This window comes from Hippocampus zosterae, chromosome 4 (genome assembly GCF_025434085.1).
Source record: "Hippocampus zosterae strain Florida chromosome 4, ASM2543408v3, whole genome shotgun sequence".
Lineage (NCBI taxonomy): Eukaryota > Metazoa > Chordata > Actinopteri > Syngnathiformes > Syngnathidae > Hippocampus > Hippocampus zosterae.
The window spans coordinates 8,793,893-8,817,117 of NC_067454.1; the positions used below are offsets into that span (position 1 = coordinate 8,793,893).

Sequence of the window (23,225 nt, forward strand, 5' to 3'; positions counted from 1 at the left end):
GCGGGGAACCCAAAATGAGCTATGTATGGCCCGCCAGAATGCCTGATGCGGCTTGCCCTGCAAATCTAAAAACACATAACTACTGTATTTGAAAAAGTCCAATATAATACACGACATTTGTTTTGCATCACATTTTAAAGCTCCTCGGAGGATTAAGGGAAATTAGGAGATAAACTCCTGTGTGTGTTTACATCCTTTACAGGTGACCCACAATTGATCATTGGAATACAAATACAGTACAGTATAATTGTATATAGAAAATGAAAAAAAATATAGATGGATACATGTGCGGCAAGAAAAAAGATGAAGCAGGATGTAACTGAGGAAAAGCCATGCCAAATTTATTTTTTCTAAACGGTAAACATTTTTACGGTCAAGAGTGCCCGCAAGAGCGTAAGATAGTCCAATGAAAAGAACACAATAATGTCCTCCCAAAAGCTCTCAGGTCAGCTCGCTTCCTCCAAGACATTCACTTACTTGACTTCCCCAACCCCCCAGCTGCTCTGCGATCCTCTCATCATGGCGATGCATGGATCTATTTTACATGAAGTGCATCCTGTCTTGCAAAAGCCTCCATCAGCCTGATGATGCAGATCTATGACCCGATCACGCGCATGATCTCTTTCTGCACCTTGGGCTCCTGTGTGTTAATGTTGGCATCTCCCACTTGGCCGTCTTCATACCTGTAAATGCAAAAAACAACTCTTTGAGAGGAAAGCCACGCTAGGACAAGGATGGCTTGCAAACTCTACACAGGTGATTCAAACCTAAAACCTCATAACTGTCAGAACGCTATTGATTATATTGTGGTACACAGAATGGAGAAATATACTGTACTTAGATCAATTAGTCAGCTGGCATTAGCCGCACACCCCATGTAATTTTCTTTTCTGACCTCACTTGCATTCAATGCTACAAGGGCCGACCGATGTCATCTTATTTAGTCGATGAAATAAGTAAAATTGCTAAGAACCACCATATTTCCTCACATGTTGTGCAGTATGTTCAGTACATTAGATTTCAGCTTCTACGTGCTGCCGTGTCAGTCTCATCTGCCGACAGCCTCAGTAGTGACTGTTTCTTTAACCAGTCAGATTTCAAGTTCGACTCCTATCTCGCCCGCAATAATGTCAGTACTTTTCTGTCTTCTGATTGGTTGATCAGGACACAACAGTTGCAGACCGATTTCGACCAACATAACACGTTAACTGCACACGGTGTCATCTTGCCAAATTTCGATTCTCAACTGTTGACTTGATGGCGGCGGCCACTGCGCAGGCTTGAATGCGAATGCTTGGTGTAAGTCAGCTGAGATATGCTCCAGCTCGCTCAAGACTCGAGTGTGAACAAGCACAAGAGAAGAGGATTAAGCAGTTTAAAGGCCATTACTCACACAAAAAAGAAGCGAGTACAAACGTGGTCCGACACAGGACACACCCAAATGTTGCCGTGCTTCTGCAGATCCTTGGATGTGATCACTGTTTGAAAAGAGGGAGCGGGCATACAACATGAGCTGTGGCGTTTCGTTACAGTCAGGTGTCATTCTTTTTGTTTTTACCTTCACAAAGTGCAATGCAGTTCAAGTTTCGACTTTGCAGAAACCTCGATTGGATTGGACGACTCTGCTTGAAATTGCAAAACGGGAGCGTGATAAACACCGATGGGATTCTTTAGCACGAGTCCACGCCTTACCTGTGGTATGGTGTTCATGCGATTGTAACGCTGCACCAGCTCGTTTTTGGTGGGCATGCGGTGTTGTCCTTTCCCCATCCCTGCACCAAGTAGAACACAAACAGACCTCCTTTAAAGGGTGAGTCAAGTCAAAAATGTTCTTTGCGATAATCAGTTCTATGCGCCTGCACTCATCGAAACGCGGCACACTCATTAATATTTAGTTTGTGCAATATGACTTGAGCAGCATTTTGCCATTTGCTGTCAGCTCAACTTGGTAACATCACATTAGAGCCATCGCTGTAAAGGACTCAAAAGTGGATAGGGCGGAGATGAGAGGACAAAGGAGGAGTGAGTCATTCCTACCCGAGTATCCAAAAGATATGCTGGAGATGGGGCTGAGATAGATGCCCTTTCCATATGCTGCGCCATGCAGCTTGGTTTGGAAAGAGTGGAGAGAAAGCAGGATCAGTGTGGCGCAGAACTAAAACTCAACGATCAGTCAATCGAAGTTTAATTACATTGCTTTTCAGACTAACAAAAAAAAAATTGCGACTTAAAGCACTGCACATGGATTCAAATCAGCCCCTCACCCTGCTCGTTCTCAATGACACAGAAACACAGGTGCATCGACAAATTAATAGGCAGAGTACAGAGCACAGTAGTCGAGCCTTTCCATCTATATGCAGTTGAATTGTACCGCTTGGAAGCAAATATATCTGATTCTTGTCACTTGAACCACACAGTAAAAATCAATTTTAAAGATGAGACATTTAGTGCAATATGCTTCAGAGGCGGACAGAATGAGAGGTGACGATGATATTCAAATTGCGGGGAGGAGGCAATTTGACACCTTAAATGTTTGCGACAATTGAGGCACAAATTACAGCCATCAGAACCACAAGAAGGATCATCCGAGAATAAAAATTAACTACCTGAGATGACTTTGAAGCAAGTTAAATCTATCATTGGCGCTCCTCCAAGCAGTTGTGTCATGCAAACGGAGACATTTCTGCCGCAGAATTCCTCTCTTTTAATTTGATCATGTTCGTCCTTGCAAAGAGTCGGAAAAGTAAATAGAAATATACACCAGCGGATGGAGCGAGGGACCCAGAGATATTTGATCTGATATTTAATGTTGGAAATTAGTAGCAAAACTGCTTTCATGTACTGTTTAATTCACTACGTTTTATGTCCGAATGTACAATGTCTGCAGAAGATGAGCAACACAGGAAAAAAACAATGGAAAAAGTCAGTCAGTGCCAGTGTATGGTGTGACAATAAAAATACTTGGATTGGGAAAACTGCTTTCAGCACAGCAAGTGAGTGTCAAACTTCTCATTCCACTCCTGATACCGCGGAATGTTCTTGCTCTGTTGTCGTCCCACCTCTGTTACACGTCTGATACTACTTCCGCCCGTTAATACAGAAGAGCAACATGGAAATATGGAAAATAGTTATTTTTAAAAGTCGTAAAAGGTGTTCACGTACAGCCAGAAGATGGTGTGTCTTTATGAAGCACATTGGGTTTTACTCACTGAGACGTTTATTGACCTCCTCCAATGGAAGCTCTTAGAAGTCTTTACTCACTATGGGTCCCCTTATCCTTTGCATTCTGCAACGTCAGACCTAGCCTGCACTGTGCTCTAAGTGGTTCACCCCAAGAGGGTGCACAGGCAGCTTCCTAGCTAATGGTACAACAGGTGTGGCGTCCCCTGTTGCACACACTGGCTGGGGAGAAATTCTGCCAGTACACCCTCTGTTGGCTCAAGTGCCGAAAAGGGAAGCTGGCATCTATTAACTGCAAAAATGAATCAGCCGGACAGCCAGCCTGCTCGCTTGCAAAGCAGACTGACGGTCCGAGAAGGCAAACTGCCGGGGATGACGTACCTGCAGTTTGGTATAAGATGCATTGACTAGTCCATTTCTCAGAACAGAGTGCCAGTTCTCTATATGGGAACCACTAGAGCAAGTATAGAGGGAGATGAGAGAAAAGAGGCATGTGAATGATGCCCCGAACAAAATGTACACTGCCAAGTTCTTTTTTTTTTTCCATGCCCATGTAAAGTGATTTGCTTCCCAGCCATGAGAATGATTTTTTTTATTTATTTATTTTTGGGGGGGAGGGGGGGGGCTCACAATGAGAATGACCTGGAAGTATCAGGGAGCCAATAACTACAATAGTCAATTTTAACTATAGTATTTGCTAAAATAACAGCCACCACTCTAATTAAAGCCATTCCTCAATGTATCACTCACTCTGAGTGGATTCAGTTGTACATTATATAATTACATATGTGAAAACACAAACATTTATGGTATGTGCAGAAGAGGGCTCTATTTCTACTATTCTTTTCAATGAGTAGGCCACAATAAATAAACAATACACAGTATTACATTCCTTATGATAAACTTTGTATGATATTCTGATTAAGCGCATTGTGTTAGATATATTTACCTGGAAAAGTCATTAACACATTCTTTTTAAATTGTATTTGTAGAAGAAACGGGTTCCATACCGATGACAGTACACTCTGCAGTTGAATAAATGAACATACCTAGCACTATTTGCAGAAATACAGGAATTATCATTTTACACTGGCAATTAGCTATGTCTTGGTTTGTGCTATATTTAGGGTTTTGTTCTCGTTTATACCGTTCCTTACAGTCATCTGCGGCCTGTCACGGGAAGCAATGTGCTGACGTTCAATCAACATTTTTACAATTATGCAACTCACAGTAGTATCCTTTCCACTGACGACGTCAACAAATATTCATGACATGCTAGCAGACAATTATTTGACATTTATTTCCTAGCTAGCAGTCTAATATTTGCCTTTGATGCTGACACACTACAGTACACGCGTCCCAGGAAAATGCACCTGCTGAGTGGTGGCGTTTTGTTGTTGCTCCATCTAAATCTACTTGACCGTAGCCCACCGGCATGGACTCGTGTTGTTATATAACACTAAGAACGTAGGCTGTCCCATGTGATGCCACACAAAAAAATTGAACGGATGCAAAGCGTGTCACTGACGGGAGGAAGTAAAACAGACTCACTGGAAGGCAAAGGTGCTGCCGTAGAGCTTTTTGGCAGTGCGGAAACGAGCCTCCTTGGCTGGAGGGCTGCTGAGCAGCAGGAACTGGTGAGAAGTGTGCATGAATTTCAGTTGCTATCACGATGAGGATCATGTCGTCATATGAAAGAAAGGGGAAACAAAATGAGACAGAATAGAGAAGTGAACCCTCACATGACACAAGGCAAAAGCTGTTTGGTCATTGACAGGCGGTGCTTTTGGTTTCCTACCCTACTAAGAGGCAACTTGACAATGTGAGATCTATTACTGGAAATAATCCTGCAAAAAGACAAAATGAAAACAAAAATAATGCAGCATGAAAATCACATCAAGTGATTCCTAATCATTGATAATATCAGAAGTAACATCTTGGTGTTTTCTAAAATAATAATTTACTAAATGTCACTCGATATTTTTTCATACTTGTTACACAGATAAGACAGTTGACGTTTGACTTATAACAATGCTCATAAGGTTAATGAAGGTTCACCTATATTAAAGGGAACCATTTGAGCATTGAACAGATTATGTCTGAAACCGCCCAAGACTCCACCGCATCATTGGCTGTTAGAAGAGTCCATCAAACACACTTAACTGTCCCCACTGCAAATCCCGCCTTATTATTATCTAATTGTGGTGTGCTCATTGAGTTTCATTGTGAAACATAAACAGAGTACAGATTTTCAACCTTCTATTCATTTAATGTATCCATCTGCTAATTTGGAGCAAATGTTCCTTTTTTTAACACGTTCTCTCCACCCACCACTGTAGCAGGGGATGGGCCAAAGGGTCCAGTTTGTCCATCTGCTTCTTGATCTCTAAATACGAGCCCTGGCAAAAACACACAAGAACGTGCTCTGTTCAGCAAGTCGAATATAAACCCTTTATTGCCAAAGAGGACAAATGTAAAGGTCGCTTGAGAAGATAGTGAATGGGTAGCACTGCAATAAAGCAATGAAAAAAATGTGTTTCCGTCTATTTTACAATACGCTATTTATTGTACCTGGGTCATTTCCCGTATAGACATGACGCTGTCCAGCGCTTTTTGCAGCCTCTCGTAATTCTTCTTCTGTGTTCATCGGTGGAGCCCAGCAGCATTTGCATGTGATGAAAGAGAGGGAAGAACATGCACACATTTAAAAGCAGGACAAAGGACAAAAATATAGCCCTCGTTTACCAATTAAATTTTTACAGTTACCGGTAAGTTGCTCTATCTAGCAGTGCAGCTGGTTAATTCACATCTTATTACACCATTGCAAAAATGTCACCAATATCAAAGAGTGACACTGTACTTTGTGAGTTCACATTGAAGAAATAATATTGTGCTTTGAATACAAAAAAATCCTTCAAAACAATTTGTATTTAATCATTCAAGATTATAATGACCCCCCCTTCCAAAAAAACCCAGATGTGGCTTGTTAATATCTAAGAACAACATCAAAATATCCTAACTCATGCCAAGGATACCGCATCTAAGAAGGATCAAAGAACACATCTGGTTCTCCAAAGGTGAATTTTTATGTTGCAATGTCATCACAAAGGTTGGCAAAATGTGTCAGGATTATATCTCAATTGACTAAGGGTCACTTCGATAAAATGCTATATGTACAAAAGAAACTTTTTATATGAGAAAAGAAAAAAAAGTTTCCCTTTTTACTCAATTAAATCAATTGGCTTCAGAATAAGCGATAAAAGGCCCCTGCCCCCTTTCACTATCTCCTCATCCCCAAGAACGATGACGTATTTTAAATGTTCTAGATATTTATACAACAGTACTTCAACGGATGCTGACCTTTGGGTTGAAGGCCAAAGTCTTGGGGTCACTGGGGTCGACCACCGAGGGGTAGGGCTCAAAGATGATGCTCTTGCGTGGAGACTCGAGTGCAGCGCGGCACATTGCCACAAGGAGATCTACCACCTGCAGAACGGAAAGGAAAATATGATTACTGGTATTCTTCCTGAGATTGCCATCTTGTCAGCAAATAGTAGCTGGGGGTGCTTATTTACTCAAATGCGTATGGAGTAGGCATCTCTTCGGGTAAAGAGGCCTTTTGTCGTACAAATGCATTTTTATAATATTGAACAATGCTACCGGGATTTTACATCCCATGCAACATTGCGGGGTATATGTGTGTGTGTGTGTGTGCTTATCACCTCTGCACCGGTAGCCACTTCCTCTGCAGCGCCTGACATCACGCCCAGCGTGTAGAACGAGAACACGCACAGCTCCCTTGTGCACACGGCCGGCTACACGCAAGCACGCACAAGCACGCACAAACACACGCACACACACACTTACTTAAATACGTGAGTATCTTACAGCTAGTCAAAGTTGGTCGTCTAACCACCATGGACACCAGGAACAAAGTATGTCATCAAAAATGTACTTCACTACATGTCTTTTCAGCCAGCATCAAAGCATTAACTGCACGGATACGTTTCGATTTTTTTTTTTTGGTACCTTATATAAGTGGTCGAGGAAGACTAGGCACCAGAGTTCTTTCAATTATGCAGCTTCATTCATAACAAAGAGAATGTCAAGAACATTTTTCCAGTGTGAAAATAACGGTGTGATATTTCAGGATGTTCATGATTAGTGTTTCCATTTAGCCATGTTTATGCTTTTGTTTTTTGTTTTCATGTTTTTTGGCCTATGATGAGCAATTGGGAGCTGGTACTGACCATATTTTGTAAGCAAAGCACTTCTGTGAGTTGGACTTTTGTGACTGGTGTTTGTGTGTTCCAGCTATCTGTACGAGTTGACAAGGAGCACTATGAAAGTGTACATTGAGCTGATACATCACCAAGAGCGGCTAATTTCCTGTTATAACCTTGGACACGACTGGGCTTAGAAACATGAATCTGTGTCTTTTGATACCTTCAGCATGGATCCGTTCTGAAAGACATGCTGCTCATCGCAGACCACGCAGTACTCATTAAGTGTGGGGATCCTCTGCTCGGAGTACTTCATTATCTGGCCAGAGAAAACACATCTTCCTGTGTTCAACTCTCTCATCCAGTGTTGAGATGTAAAGATCACTGAGAGCTACTGGGTAGCCTATGCATGAATCGTGATGAATAGTAACTATTGCCTACTGTCTCATACGCAGTAAGTTATGACCTGAGTAAGTTTGTATTGCACCTGCACTAAGAAGCCGTACTCCAGTGTGGGAATGTTCTTGCAGTGTCCGCCCGCCTGGGATGAGAAAAACAATTCAATCAGCTGCCTGGTGGTGATCTGTGCAGGGGCCCTGGCCGCCGGGACCGCCACGGTCTGATGAGTCAAGTGGAGAGAGTATTATGGCTAACGGTACGACAGTCACACATGAAGACGTAAAGGGATGGAGATGAGTGATAAGAGGAGAGAACGTCAAACAGTGGGTTTGAATTCAGTGTACAAAGATATGCCGATGCCGTACTTCCCTCGAATAGTTGACCTTGGGAGTCCTCTCACTCTTTTTAAAAACGGAAAGCTACTTCTTGAGTACTCATTAATATATAAAACAGTCCAAGTGGGGCCATTATTCAATGGCATAATCAATTGGATAATTAATTCTAAAAAGATTGAGCGATAGCCTAAGTCACAAATGAAACCGCAGCACTTACTGATGCATGTACGATCACTCCGATAAATTAATTTGCAGAGTGTCGACAGATGTTGCAAATCAGTTCCCGCATCATTTGTGTTGGTGACGACTTCACACACCACATACACAAGGCTGGGCAATTCATCAAAATGTAATTCTGGTTTCAATTTTGCTTTCTCATTATAAAAACGTGATAATTGAAGAGCGATTATCGAGCCGGATGGCGGGGTGTGTTGATGCAAGTTAATGTGTTGTGAAAGCACCTTGAATGCACTGCGTTGTTTGTGCAGCACCTCTTGCAATAAGATTACATTGTGCATACTAAAGCGATCAAGCACCTTCAGATGGATACGTGGTAAGTTACATTTTAGAGTTACCTTCAAGATCCTCTCATTTGTTTTCAAATCTCTGAATAATCTCGCGCCACCTTACCTCTCTGAGCTCATCTGCCCCTACACACCTGCCTGGCGCCTCAGGTCAGCAGACCAGACATTATTAGAAGATCGAGCCTTTTCTGTTGCTGGTCCCTCTCTCTGGAATGACCTCCGACTGAACATTCGGCAAGCCTCCTCGCTGCCCATCTTCAAAAGTCTCCTCAAAACTCACTTCTATTCTTTGACATTCGACTCAGCATGACTTAGATTTGTTCTTGGTTTTACTGTTTGGTGCTTTCTATCATCTTTATTACCGATTTGTCTTACTGTTTATTGTGCATGTTAAATTGCTCAATGTACAGCACTTTGTATGCAGCGATTGCTGTTTGAAAGTGCTATATAAATACAGTTGACTTGACTTGACTTAAGAACAAAAAAAGCAACTATGAAAAAAAGTGTGATTTATAGTATTTTTAATAACGTAAAAATGCATACAAATAAAGACTTTCCTCAATCTGTAGTCAAGTTAAAAATACTAAGTAAAAATTAAGCTATTTAAATACCCCAGACCACTATATGAGGAAATACGATATCCACTATGTATACAAAAGCATCTGGGCACAGTAAAAATGAACAGAACATTGATTCGGGGGGCGGGGGGGGGGGTCCACATAATTTGTCCATACATGAGAAGTGGAGAATGACAAGAATTGATTGAATTTTTATTGTGAGACACACTAACCTGGCTATTTGGCGGATAGCTGAAGAGCTCCCCTTTCGGGTTCTTCATTGTACATGAGATGGATCGATTCATGAGGCGGGTCACGCGAAGTTCAGGCACGCTCAGCTTCCCCTTCAGGACCGTGTCTTGGATCAAGGGGAAGCTTGGGGACCTTGAAAAGGAGAACAAACAAATCATTTGCAGCAATTCCTGTTGACTTGCCATCTATGAGACAATGCTTCTTTTGTCGTCGTTTAATTGTTCCATACGAACAAAATCCTCATTAATAATGCATCTTTGGAGGTTTTGAATAGTGCTATACAAGTGCCATGTGTGCTAAAGTAGAATTGTTTGATTAAAAAAAAAGAATGCACTTTTTTTATACCAGCCATTTTTTTACACATTAATAAAATAAAATTGTTTTCATTTTTAAAGCTATGGTTTAAGTGTATTAATAAATTATTTTTTACGCTTTTTTGGTGAGTAAGAATGACAAGAGGATACTTCTCTGTACAAACGGTTAACAATCCTATAATGTCAAATTGTATTCATAAATATAATTGAAAAATGAAAAAATCTGCTGGCTTCTTCACGTATTCTTTCTGTGATAAACAATTTTTTTACATTTATATTTCAAATATATTAACCTGATAGCGACACAAAAAGCTAACCGAGACAGGAATGTCACTGTTTTTTTTTAAACTGTTGAACATACATGCATCTTGCATTACACATATGAGAAATTTACTTGGGGATTGGAGAGAAGATGCTGAGCCCAGCGCGGAACTTTTTGATGGTTCCGCCGGCTTTGAACCAGCTGTGCCTCTTCTCCTGCTGGGCCTTGAGGAACTCATTACTGAGATGCCTCCACTGCTGGGATGTGAATGTGCTCAGGATCCTGTGAATTATAACAAGAGTGCAGTGAAGGTGTCGAGCAGGGAAATGTTCGTATGGCAAAATGGAAGAACAGTCGTTCGTTTGAGATGCATTATAATTCTGGCAAACACACCCTCACGAAAATTGAATGAAGTTACTTCTAAGCCCATATGTACAATTATGAGATTGTGTCAAAGGATTCCGACAATTGCATATGGCACTATTGGTATAGCATTAAAGCGTTTGAAAATACAGACAGGCAAAACTCACTTTTTGAGTTGCAAGCCAAGGCTGAATCCTTCTTTGTTGGAAGGCTGGAACACATCGACCGAAGGCTCTGCAGGAAAACGACTGACATGATTACACGGGGCAGTCACGCAAACGCTTCTCCTGAGCCTCCGCTGCCTCGTCGTGCTGCGTGCATGCTACTCACCTCCCACGCTCAGGCGCGTGGCACAAATTGCTAAAAAGCGCCATCAACATCAACAACGACATCTCTACTCACCAGGCCCATCGAGGTACTGAGAAAGACAAAAGCGAAGTCTCAGAATAATGGGCTCTGTTCTGATAACTTTCCAAGCTGTCGCAACCTCCTCCTGAGTCAGACACACACATACACATGCACATACAGTATATGCAATGTTAGCCAGCTAATTATGATTTCTCCTCACATGATTAAACGGGGACTATGCGTGGCGTAATGCGTTGTGATGGCTGGATGTGCAAAAGAAGAATAACAATGGCGATGCAAAATGATCAGAATGCCGACTCACATCGAGGAAGCCAACGTTAATATGAAGATCGATGTCGACGTCGTCAATGATGCCATACTCCCTGTTCAAAGACACAAGTTATAGGCATTCATTTAAACACAGATGTTTACCTCTGCCAAGCTTCAAAACATCAAGTGTGAGTATGAGGTGTTGTTTTCATTGATGTACACTGGTTTCTTCTTTTTATTGTTCAGCAGGATTACCCAAAAATCTTGTGCCCATAATCTTGGAGTTGACAAGGGCTCATTCCAATTCAGAGTGCTTCTGACCGCTAACCAGTCCAGGGTGTACCGGTGGTTTGGCTTTGTGGTGGTCCATATTAATTTCCCATTCAATACTTTTAGTCAACTGTAGGTTGACCCTCCAGTTTTTCATAACTAGCTTTCATGCAACTGGTGTAGGAAACAATTCCATCCCATGTATTGCTTATTGTTACCTGGTGATTGCTTGGCAACGAGTACAGGGCTTAGTCAGTGTTTGCAGAGGTTCCCGTAGTTGAGTTTCATCAACCCTCAATGTACTGTTCAGTCCAGAGGTGGAGTGTGTGTGTGTATGTGTGTGTGTGTGTGTGTGTGTGTGTGCGCGCGTGTGTGTCTACCTGACGGAGACAGCACTGTCAGTGTAGATGTCTTTCACTGCCTCAATGTCTGCATCGAGTTGAGGATGGCGGTAGAGGTCAGCGGCGCAACTCCCCTGTCACAAACATTTTGGGCCGTCAACCATGCAGCACATAAACAGCATGTGTCACACTTCGTTTTTCTTTATAGGACACTTATAGCAATAGCAATGTAGTGCAGTAAATCAAGTTTGTATCGTTATGATGACGATGCAAAAGCCATTCAACAGTCACAAACCACATGAAATCAGTTTCCATAATGACGACATTATTTTGGCATTTTATAGCCAGTACGTGATCACTGTGATCACGTCCACACTGCGGAATGCTCGGCAGTCACAGCACATCGAGTCAGACAAATATTCACAGCGTCACTAAGTGGAAACTGAGCCCCCCCAGCTGTCTACATCAATGTCAGGCATGCAAATCACTATATTGTTCGTGAACAGTTACATTCATATTTTCTTGAAGAAGGGCCAAATCAACATGTGAAATGATTCTCAGCAGTCCAATCGACACGTGAAATGTTTCTCAGGAGTCCACTTCCTAGCAAATTTAATGCGCTTAAAGTATTTTTCAACGCTGTGCTTTGGTGCAATTATCATCAAGCGCAGCAATGCAATTCTGCCAGCTGGCTCAAAAATGAAGATAATATGGGGCCTGACTGTTGTCCACATCTCGCGCCATCGAGACGGCAAATTAAGACTCTTGATCACCTCAGCTCACAAAGACATCTCGCAGACTTTCATCCTAATCTTTTCCTTTGTGCTTTCATGTTCTACGCGACAAGAGAGGCGAGCTCCGAAATCCCAGACTGGATTTAAATTTCAATTGCAGGTCTTGGACGATAACGCAGTTAGGGGTCGTCCAAGTTAAAAGTGAAATATGGAATCTTTGCGGAATGGGACGATGCTTTAAAAGGTGTCGAATGGTGACAGGTGAACAGTCCTGCAAAGGCAGACAGTACCACCAATCGCTTTTCAACAGCTCATGTTGAACAAAGAAAACACTTCAAAAATTTGATCAGGATATCCTTGTGAAGAGACGCAGGAAAACTCCAGACCTTGCATGTGTGTGGTGTGCTGTATTGATAATCTGGAGTACATCACACATCAGAGGAAACGTAAAACGTTTTTTCCTCATTAGTAGTCACGCTGATGTTACAAGTCCTACGCATGTACCCTGTTGTGATCGCAGCAAATGTAACGGCACCCACTAAATTGAGTAAAATGGTTGTTGCTTACAGAGCTGTAATTGTATCAGAACTTGAGAAAACATGTCAGTCACCTTTGTGAAAAAGAACTTTTCTTCTGCCTCTTACAAAAAACGACTGTGCTTTATGATCTGAATACCCCATATAATGCTCATCTAATCACCTTCCATATTTTTTCAAACTGCTGACACCTTCACAAACTTCCTCTACTCTAATGGCTCTATTCCACACAGATTTGTTCCACAATTTCCTTCACAAAACGATCCATCTGGCATGTCAAGGTTCATTATACCCGAATGCCAGCAGCAGCAAACGTCCCTCCGTACCTGGATGCCGTACAGGAATTGCTCCGGCTCGTTCTCCCCATCAGATTCCTCGTCAGTCCAACTCTGGCCTTTGATGTCCTGTAGGCATTGTAAAGATAGAAACTGCAACCATTTCCTACTGGGCCTTTCATCAAAAGTCACGATTTGTTTGTTCAAGAGCTTCAAAACAGAGCTTTATACATCTATCTCCAAAGAAACAGAGATGACACTTTACGAAGTGATTAAAAATAACCAAGCAAAGTCTCCAGAGGTCCAGTGCAATAAATAGTCTTTATTTGATGTACTCAGGAGACTCATAGATAAGTGCATTTGGCTAAGTGAGTAATGCTATCAAATAGGAGACGAACTAGCTTACCATCGGTGCGGCTGTTCTCCGGGTTCAATCAGACAGCTTCAGGCCTCGTGCCAACCATCACAGCTGGGAAGGAAGGAAGCCAGGATGTCTTGCACAACTCTGTACAATGGACAGACATACAACAATTTGACTTAAAAAAAAAAAAAAAGACGGCTATGCGGGAAACAAAGAGGTAGGGCCACCTCTTATGATGACACTCTTCTCCTGATCCACTGGTGAAAGGACACTATGATCCTCTCATCTTTGATCCTTTCATCTATGACTGCTTCAAACAAAAAGGAGTATGCAGAAAAGTGGTTATGATGGAATGACTGTCTGTCTTATGTGTTATGTAATGACTTCAAGATGGCTCTGCCAAAGTGGCTGCCTTTACAGCAGCTCCTATAATTGTTGCTCTTCTACTTTCTTCCTTTCGTAACTTTACTGCTGTAAATTGGGAATTTCTCCATTGTGAGACGCATAAAGGTTTTCTTATTCTTGTTCTTTGTCGGCACACTCTTAAAATGTCTGCACTTCACCTTCCTGCTGTCTCCTAGCAACAACCGTCTCTGCTTCCTTTTCAGAGTGGCATTAATCACTGTGGAGCCTGCTTGTGTGTGTGTGGGGGGGGGGGGGGAGCGGATGTACATCACTCAGGTTTTCTTTGTGTTTGTGTCATCACGTGTGCTTTCCTCGAGAAGGAAAAATATAGATATATATTCAGGTAGGCTCAACTTTTAATAGACTAAAAAAATAGTATTTCTGCTTTTGAGAACACATTGGTAAAAACTAACATTTACTGGTTTGCTGGTACGGTGAATTGAATTTAAGGGTGTGCATAATCGTCGATCCAATGGTTGCAACGGATTCTGCGGATTTGCATGGAATTCATTGTTGCTTGAAGGAGCTGAGCCAAAACGGTGTGCACCTCTTGGCAGTAATTATTTATTCACTCAAGTTACTCCAAGAACATTCAGATCAATATTCTGCCATCCATGCATTGATCGTTATTTTAAAAAAGAGGAGTATAAAGTGGCCACAAATATTCCCAGAGGAGATTTAGTTGGGCACACATTCACAGAAACCAGTTCTCCAAAGAACAATCAGCAAGAACTAAAGAATCTTTTCTTTGCCTTTTTTGCAACATTTAAAGAGGGCCCAACAATGGAATGAATGCGAGAAAAGAAGACTATTCACTGGAATTACGTGGAGTGTCGGTGCCACGTCAGCTTATCTTAGTAAAAATAACAAATGCTAGCTGTTAGCTGCTTTTTTGCATGTGGCTGAATGAGTAGTCACTTTGTGTCCTCACTTATTATCAAAGGAATCATTTATAATTGATGAAAATAGTATTGATTATTGACTTTTATGCTACAATGGCTAACGTAGATTTGTCTCACAATCCTTCATAAAAAAATGTGAATATGAGGTAACTTCTGTTTCGCTGTCCTAATTTGTCATTAAAATAACAACAGTATTTGGAGATTTATCTCTTGTTTAAACAGCAGAAATAACTTTTTGTCACACTTGTATGACAGATGTTAATTATGTTACAGTGTTTGCTTGGTTTACAACAGAGCATCTAACCTTCACTTGGAGAACTTTCCACTTTCCTAACCTTCCCACTCGGCAATACGTTTCTGTCTGAACTGATTCTAGCTGGTATCAACTGCCGCATTCCTATGCCCTGGGCGTCACCACAAAGTCTCCAGGAAGCAGTTTGGCAAGGTTAACTGATAGTTGGCATGCTTCAAGGATAATATCTGGTTACAGAGTTTCATCGCGGACATGAGGGCGTTATACAGGCATGACTAAATATGGGCCAAAGACACACTTCAAGTGTCACTTTCGGTCAACTGAAAATCATATCACAGCGCCGAAGGGCTCGGATAACAACTGTCGCGGCTCACCTGTTTACTGAGTTTGGTCATGTGACGTTCACAAGCTGACCCCCGTGGCACTGTGATGTCATTTTCGGTCGACAGCAAGTGGCAAAATGGCCGCGCCTTGAAATGGGTACAAACAGACTTTTCTGCCTAATTCAAGTTCCACAAATACAATATTAATCAAATTATTGTGTCAAGTGGGAGCGCATACAACATTCTATTGTAAAGAAAATGTTTTGACTCGACTTCTCCTTGAATAAGGGGTTTGTGCAGATGATCATTTGACCTCAAAACAAATGATTCCTGTTCTACGATTTCCATTGTTTCTGAATAAATCATCTGTCAGACGGCATTGTGAAAGGTTCCGCTCTCGCTACAAAGCTATCATGTACTGTATGAAAAAGAAAAAAGCGATCCATCCTATTTTGGTTCAGTGAGTTCAATGAATGTTAAATGCGGGTGTGCGGCTGTGACACAAGACCGTATACACAATTACCAAACCAAAACATGAACCACTTTAGTGTTATACACATCAAAGCGGCAGCACAGCGGAGCATCACGGTCGAGAATGCTGATACAAAATCCAAATAGAAGCATCAACACAGTCTCCTCATGCTGCCTTTGTGCGCCGCGTCGCTTTAAAGACCTTCTTCCTCATAGCAGAATTCTACCTTGTCATGTCCTGACATACACCCCCACACCCACCCAATCACCATCCTCATCCCCAAAGGCTTTGTGGTGTCACATACCGACGCAGCACCATCGTCCTCATTTCTACTCATGAAGATTATTTAGCACAAAATGCAGTCAGGCACATTTTCCCCTCCCCCTCTCTACATACCCTGCTCACTAACCAAAAAAAAAGCCCTCTTCCATATTTACCTTCACAGAGGATGGAGACGCAGGATGCTGTCCTTGTCTCTTCCTCTTCCTGCCTGGCGCCTGCAAGCACAGACGACGGCAAGATCATCAAAAATAACTCCACGATATGAGAGAGAGTGCTTGTGAACGTCAGCTCAAACCGCGCCGACCGCTGTCTCGTGTATTTTGCCTGACAACACTAAAGGGTTTGGAGCATGCTCAGTGAGAGCAGACAGCCAAGTCATGTGACCCGCAGCTGACTGCACTGTTGCTGCTGAGGAGGAAGGATAAAATAAATAAATATGAAAAAAAAAGGAGGGGGTGGGGGGATGGAAAGGCTTGCGCGCATGTCAGTCATTGTCTGCTGAAGAGTAATCATGTTGTTGCTGTTGAGTGTGTTCAAGTAATCTACAATCAATATTACTGTATTGGCACACACAATATTTGAACATGACAAGTCAGCACTAGGGAGCTCAAATAAATAGTATTGTTTACCTTTTCCCCCTAATACATATTTGATATTGAATACACAGCATGCGGCATTGAATCTATTCCATCTAGCTGCTTTCAGGCCGACAACCCTTTTTCAAATTTTGGTCAGTTCAGTATTTGTTCCCAAATCATTACCAACCCCATCGGGGTCTGTTACAATTGCAAATGATCAACACATCTCAGGGATTGAAAATGTCTTGCTCTCTTTCACAATGCAATGCTAATGGCTCAAATAACATGCCTTTTTTGGGAGTGGAGGCAGGGGGCGTTCCTGAAAAGTGATGGTTTTGGTGGTAAGAGGATTCCAAAGACACCAGTGAAATGATATCTCTATGTTCATACAAAGCAGAAATAAGTATGTCATTCTAATACATATTTCTTATGCTACAAATCAATAAAGAAAGTGTTGTTTTACTTTTATTTTTAAATTTGATTTCGAACAGTCTTTGGTGTCTAATTTTCATATTTCGTTCTTCTCAGTGATGTAGATGCTGCTGCTTTATTTTAATTTGTGTGTGAAGAACGGCCCTTGAAAGGTGCAGGGATTTGCAGTCAGGGTAGGTGAGGCAGTGCCACCCTTTGCTGTCCATTCTCCTGCATATGAAGAGTAAAAAATGCTCAAAGGAGTACAGTAGGAAAAATACAAAACAAATAATAATAATAATAACAACAGTTATAACACCAAGACGTCTATAGGTGATTTTCGAATCAGGGCTTTCATGCCATATCAAATATCAAGGAAAGATCAAATCATTTTAAAATTAAATAAAAACTACAACAGGGTGGCCCGGTAGTCCAGTGGTTAGCACGTCGGCTTCACAGTGCAGAGGTACCGGGTTCGATTCCAGCTCCGGCCTCCCTGTGTGGAGTTTGCATGTTCTCCACGGGCCTGCGTGGGTTTTCTCCGGGTGCTCCGGTTTCCTCCCACATTCCAAAGACATGCGTGGCAGGCTGATTGAACACTCTAAATTGTCCCTAGGTGTGAGTGTGAGTGCGAATGGTTGTTCGTCTCTGTGTGCCCTGCGATTGGCTGGCAACCGATTCAGGGTGTCCCCCGCCTACTGCCCGGAGACAGCTGGGATAGGCTCCAGCACCCCCCGCGACCCTAGTGAGGATCAAGCGGCTCGGAAGATGAATGAATGAATGAATGAACTACAACAATGAACTTGACCTCATATGAAATATTCTTTTCCTTGCTGTCGCATTGTTGAGTGGTGTGGAATTGATTGAAGCATCATAAAAAGCTTAGAAAACAATCCAAAATTCTCTTCAACCTGATTTGCAACTTCGGTTTCAATATAGGCCCAAACCCACAAATCCGCTAGTTGTCTATTATGGTTCCTATTTCTATATCCAACTCCAGAGGAGAGGGTGCATCACCAGTCATGAACCTCATCTCACATCACTCCAAGTGCAATACTGTACACCAAATGATACCAATAACTTTTTTGTCGTTTTGATTGGTAATTCGCAAATATCACAAGAGGGAAGACTCACAGTTTGTCGTTTTTGGCCCACGTAAACTCATGTTCCTTAATCTACAGAAAGCCAGAGAGGGAAACTCAAACGTTGTCGTTTTGATTCGTAATTCGTAAATATCACAAGGGGGAAGACTCACAGTTTGTTGTCATTACAGCAAAATCCCTAACAGCCACAGGAACAGAAAAACGTGGGAAGGAAGACCCATGGTCGGTGACTACCCAGTAGCACGCTGCCCCTCACCCGAAGCAGCTAGGATAGGCCCCAGCACACCCTAATGAGGAAAGGCGACATAGAAACTGGATTGAGACTGAGTGTTCATCACCGGTTCATCAAATGCAAGCCTGCCTTTGAATGATGATGCACTTCTCATTGGTTGTGATTGGCTGATCGGATGAAATCGGCACGTCTTCCTGGCTGTGACCAACTCTCAGGTTTCATGTTTAATAAAGATCAGTTATCGTATTTCTTATCTGTAGTTTCATAAAATGCATCCGTTGGTACTTGAAAGGCCAGGTTTTTTTTTTCCATATAAAAATTCCACTGATGACATTGAAATGATGATAAAGGTTTAACTGTCATTGGGTATACAGTATATTGGAGACAATAGTGATAAGGCTATCGGGCTAATCTATCTTTGCCCTGGTTATCTCAGATCGTGTCTATTGGAGTCTGGCCACAGGCTGAAAGGATTACGCTTGACAACTGTCTGTTCAATTTGAAGAAGAAAGTGAAACCTTCAAAACCATGTAGTGTAATTTAGTGTTGCGATTTTTTGCATGCAAGGCCTGATTGCACAAATAACATATGTGTAGGGGACAAAATGTTCAATTATAGTTTGAAAATGATTAGCAAGTCATTGTATTCTGTCTTTATTTATGTTGAAGACAACGTATCAACTTAATTAAGATATGATAAGATATACCCTTTATTTGTCCCACACTGAAGAAATTGACATTGTACAGCAGCAAGAATGTGGGTTTTTATTTTTATTAAATTAGAGTTGGGTTTGTAAAAATACGAGCTTCTCTTGGCATCAATGACGTAACTTGAAACATTATAGGCGTTAGAAAGCAGTGGATATAAACGAGAGTACAGCACGGTCCTGCATTATGTTGTGACCGATGGGCGCCACAGTGCAATTCTATTTTTCGAACGCTAGATGAAGCCATCTACCTCAGGTTTGGTACCAAACCACACAGACCCATGTAATCTTCTACACAAAGGTTACATTTGAATCTACGCGTCGTGTAAATAGCGTGAAACAATGTCGTTTTTTTTGTCTTGTCTCCTAAATGTTACACAGCTGGAATATTTACCTCTTCAAACAGCGTGTATTGACAAACTACAATGCTCAAGGCGTCCTTAAAATATAACAGTCAGTACTATCCCGTAAAACAACTACAATAGATACACAATCATAAATCATCTATAAGATGTCCTGCTGCAGATTTTAAGGAAACTTGCTCCGACTCGCCATCATGCGTCACATGGTGACGACGACGCGCTGCTGAGGAATTCCCGCGGTCTGATTGGCTGAATGCACAACACGTCCCCATCTCAGCTCTATATCCATTGTATCGTTCCGCTAGCGCGTGCTAACCCTTGTTTTCCTGGCCTTCAATAAAAAAAACCCGAAAATATCAGAGTGTTCTCAATTGCACGAGTGTAATACCTAGCATTAATATGATTGAATAGATTCGAAGTCGGTGTTTATCTTTCAATGCAAGCGTGATTTCTACCTCGGAGGGATACATAATAGCATCACGATAAAGTAGTTCCGCGGAGTGAGGAGCGGAGAGATCACCTTGAGCTGAGCTGCTGTGCTGCCTGATACATCAATTTGGGCGTCCTACTGCGAGTTAAGGTGGGTTCAGCTAACCTCACGATCGTTTGCTACGTCATTTGACTGAAATCAAGTTTGTATTATCGACAATGTACTTTTTCTTACACATTCTGTACGTTCTAAAATGCGGTTGCATTTTTGCTCATCGTGACACGTTTGCTAGTGTGTTTAAATATGGCAAATATATTGCCTGGATGTCTAAATATGTCTTCTAATGTCATATTATCAAATAACACGCATTTTGCAATTTGTGTTGAAAGTGGACGAACGTGTTGAACTTTACAGCCATCTTGAGAGTTTGACATTGCTGCGCGCCGTGCTATGTCGTCTCCTGACAACGTTGTCATTATAAATATGTTGGTGGGCGGATACGCTGTAAGGTCTGCATATCTTGGAAAATATTTTCCTACTTTTAGTCTGAATCAATGTACATCACTTGTTGATAAAATTCAATTCAGAATAAATGGTAATCGGCCGCGATGTATGCAGAAGTTCCTTTTTGGCGACTTGCTTCCAGATACTTCCCGTTGTGGGCGCGGCCTTTACGTCTCCTCGGACTGCGATTGGTCGGTTTGCTCACAGTGGTAAAGACGCGAGACAGGATGACTCAGGGATGCAATCGTGAGTTTTGACGCATCGACTACGCCGTAGTCACGTTCTCTCGCCCACTATTCCGATAACTGCTGGCTAAAGTTGCTCTCATTGTATTGTTCAGTTATACAACTCGTCGTTTGCTTAGAAATGGCTTCCAAGGACGGCCAGTCTATTGATGACTGTGTATGTGTTGAAGACTGCGCATGTGTTGAAGAGCACACATCCCCCGTGTAAGACCTTGTAAATAGATTTTATGTTGCAATTAATAGCAGTATGTTCAAGGGATATTTTACCTATGCGGACAATTTGCAGGAGTAAAACGTTAACATTTTGTGTATAATTAATTTCACAATATTTAATAACTTTGAAAAGATTTTAAAATATTATAGCCGGCAGCTCTGTTTGTTCCTTAGACACGTCACTCGGTAACAGTCGCGTGTGTCAACATTTGACTGGATCGCATTATAATAATACAGTAATATATACGGCATTTGTTAACTCTTATGAATTGAAGGTTAGGTTCAGCAGCAGGCAGAATTCTTTCTCAAAAACCTGATGTGTTAGAAATAATAGTAGAAACCCAATGGTTTCAGAGTGGTGCCACAACTCCGGGGGATAGGTGGTTGCAATGTTTATGGTGTTTTGGCTCTTAAACAATTGAGGCACTAGTCATACTCGCTTCACAAAAACGACAACTATTCATTCAGAGAGATGTGTATAAAATGTCAGAAAAACACAATGCATTTCAAGTGAGTCTGGTTTTTGATGGGTTGACTTTGAATGGACACCGTGTTATACAAAACTTTAAAGTTTGAAGGGATATGTATTGATTTAATTATTACTCGAATGTCAGAAAGAATGTGCTTGGTTTCACTCATCTGATCTTTGGCAGAAGGAAGAACATTCTGCTTAACGGCTAATTACTTTGTAGGAAAGCTGCTTTCCAAACAAACCTTTTTGGAACTAATTACATTTTTAAGTTAACTTGAGCATGTATTAGTTCAGTAATTACACTAGAATTAGCTAGGTTCTGAATTTTCGCCTTTATCTGTTTGAATTGGTGCGACAAAGGCATCAAAGTTCATGCCTGACCCTTTCTGAAAATTGTTTAAATCGTGAATATGTCATTAGTTTGACAGTCTTCAAATGTTCCATTACCAACTTTACAAGCCGGTAATCCAATAAAACTGGAGGTAATGCCACAAAACTGCACTTACTGGTTTCTTGGCTTCCCTGGCCATGAACTGTGTTGTGTGGTGCACAGTTAACATCTGTTCATTTGCAGTTCCTTCCCACTACAACTCACCAAGCCTCCTCCTTTACCAGTGCAGACTAACTCTATTTGCACAAACAGAACCTCGTGAGACGGCATTCGGTGCCCTGCTGTGTCCTTAACCTGGAGCACATGTGCAGAACCGGAAAATGCAAAACCTTTGAAAATGGGTATCATGGAGGCGATAACCATTTTCATGTAAATACTCAAAACTGCAATTGTGATTTTTTTTTTTTTTGCAGGGTAAATACAGTCTTCTCTGAAACTCAGAATGTGTTTGCTAGTGTGCTTCGGCACAAATGAGCATGGCACTTGTCGCCACAGGCAAATGTAAACAAGTTTTGCACTTAGCTTGATTAGAACAATAAAGTCATTTATAAGTAATTTTCACACAATCGCTCAATCCATAGAAACATACGCCAAATGAGTGAGTAGTCCTGTGTCCTGCATATCAGCTTTGCGAACATTCGCTGTATGTTATTATTAGACCTACCCTGTTTTTAGGCCGCGGGTGTTGTATGTTCAAGGCCGGCAGTGACAATTTAGTGACTGCACTTTCGCGGTGGCTGCCTCATGTACGGCCGTATTGTCACGTCATGGCGATGGCCCGGTCAATGCTGGCGCTCTCTTTGCCCTTTTTCCTCATCATCACCGGAAGGATTTATTACTCTTGAGCTCCTGAAAGCGTTGTCACCGTGGACGAGTGCTTCGGCTGGCAGATGCGCAGGGCCTACTACTGCAGGGTTTAGTCAGCCATTGCAATGTGGCGCTCGCTCCAACAAATTGGGGTGCCTCTGGAGATCCGTGGCAGTGTCTTGCCTCATTCTCCCCAAGAGGACCAGGAACATCAACTGGGGGTATGTAGTGCATGAAACAGGTTGGTGGAGTGGATGATACAAGCTATCTTGGATATGTTGTGTCACCGTCGGAAATGTCACGGCACCCTGATTGCAGTACTCCTGGCCATGATTGTACTTGGGCAGTTATCATAAAAGTGATAGAGCATGCATCTAGAAACATAGGAGGTCATGTGACCAAGAGCATTTAAAACAGAATGTCACTAGCTGGAGCCAGTCAGGAAGGGATAGGAGGGGATTATTAGCAGACAGCTCTTAAATTAGCTTTGCATCTGTGTCAGGGTGACTCCAAACTAGCAGTGAAGGATACTCAGCTGACATTGTAAGAAACAAACTTGAGATCCATATTCTCCCATTTAGGGATAATAC

General features: G+C 41.9%; 2 protein-coding genes and 1 long non-coding RNA gene across 19 annotated transcripts in view; 1 reads left to right on the forward strand and 2 right to left on the reverse strand.

Moving 5' to 3' along the window:
- The window catches only part of pkma (pyruvate kinase M1/2a), a 323,744-nt gene that overhangs the window by 286,764 nt on the left and 13,755 nt on the right, over positions 1–23,225 (forward strand). For 2 of the 5 annotated variants that reach the window (XM_052064345.1, XM_052064346.1), the window contains exon 1: positions 20,739–20,753. The exons of 1 other annotated variant lie outside the window; for it this stretch is intronic. In XM_052064345.1, the coding sequence (XP_051920305.1) occupies positions 20,746–20,753 (8 nt within the window). In that variant the 5' untranslated portion in view covers positions 20,739–20,745. Of the gene's footprint in view, positions 1–19,979; positions 20,154–20,738; positions 20,754–20,799; positions 20,957–23,225 lie in introns of those variants that run through there. 2 more of the 5 variants (XM_052064349.1, XM_052064347.1) reach the window with 2 other exon arrangements.
- Positions 317–16,584, reverse strand: LOC127600006 (protein mono-ADP-ribosyltransferase PARP6). 13 transcript variants are annotated; one of them, XM_052064326.1, is made up of 24 exons: positions 16,337–16,582; positions 13,772–13,851; positions 13,590–13,686; positions 13,235–13,312; positions 11,678–11,772; positions 11,080–11,140; positions 10,812–10,902; positions 10,577–10,643; positions 10,179–10,328; positions 9,452–9,602; positions 7,891–8,022; positions 7,627–7,722; positions 6,903–6,995; positions 6,541–6,666; positions 5,752–5,817; positions 5,512–5,579; positions 4,979–5,027; positions 4,732–4,844; positions 3,562–3,634; positions 2,038–2,107; positions 1,693–1,772; positions 1,559–1,625; positions 1,394–1,478; positions 317–683 (listed from the first exon to the last, which is right to left on the reverse strand). In XM_052064326.1, the coding sequence occupies exons 3-24, from the start codon at positions 13,590–13,592 to the stop codon at positions 596–598; spliced, it is 1,902 nt and encodes a 633-aa protein (XP_051920286.1). In that variant the 5' UTR covers positions 13,593–13,686; positions 13,772–13,851; positions 16,337–16,582; the 3' UTR covers positions 317–595. The 13 variants fall into 13 exon arrangements, 11 of the variants coding, with proteins under 11 accessions (XP_051920286.1, XP_051920281.1, XP_051920282.1 ...); XM_052064321.1 differs by having other exon boundaries at positions 13,235–13,336; XM_052064322.1 differs by having other exon boundaries at positions 13,235–13,336; positions 13,772–13,854.
- LOC127600069 (uncharacterized) lies at positions 17,969–20,678 on the reverse strand. The gene is made up of 3 exons (XR_007962246.1): positions 20,402–20,678; positions 18,426–18,560; positions 17,969–18,345 (listed from the first exon to the last, which is right to left on the reverse strand). It is a non-coding gene; the product is annotated as an uncharacterized LOC127600069 (long non-coding RNA).

Coding starts and splice junctions, on each gene's coding strand:
- LOC127600006 (XM_052064320.1), bottom strand. Junction 10,644..10,811: donor TCAGTACCTCGATGGGCCTG/GTGAGTAGAGAT, acceptor GTTTTCCTGCAG/AGCCTTCGGTCGATGTGTTC. Junction 2,108..3,561: donor CATCTTATACCAAACTGCAG/GTACGTCATCCC, acceptor TTCCAAACCAAG/CTGCATGGCGCAGCATATGG.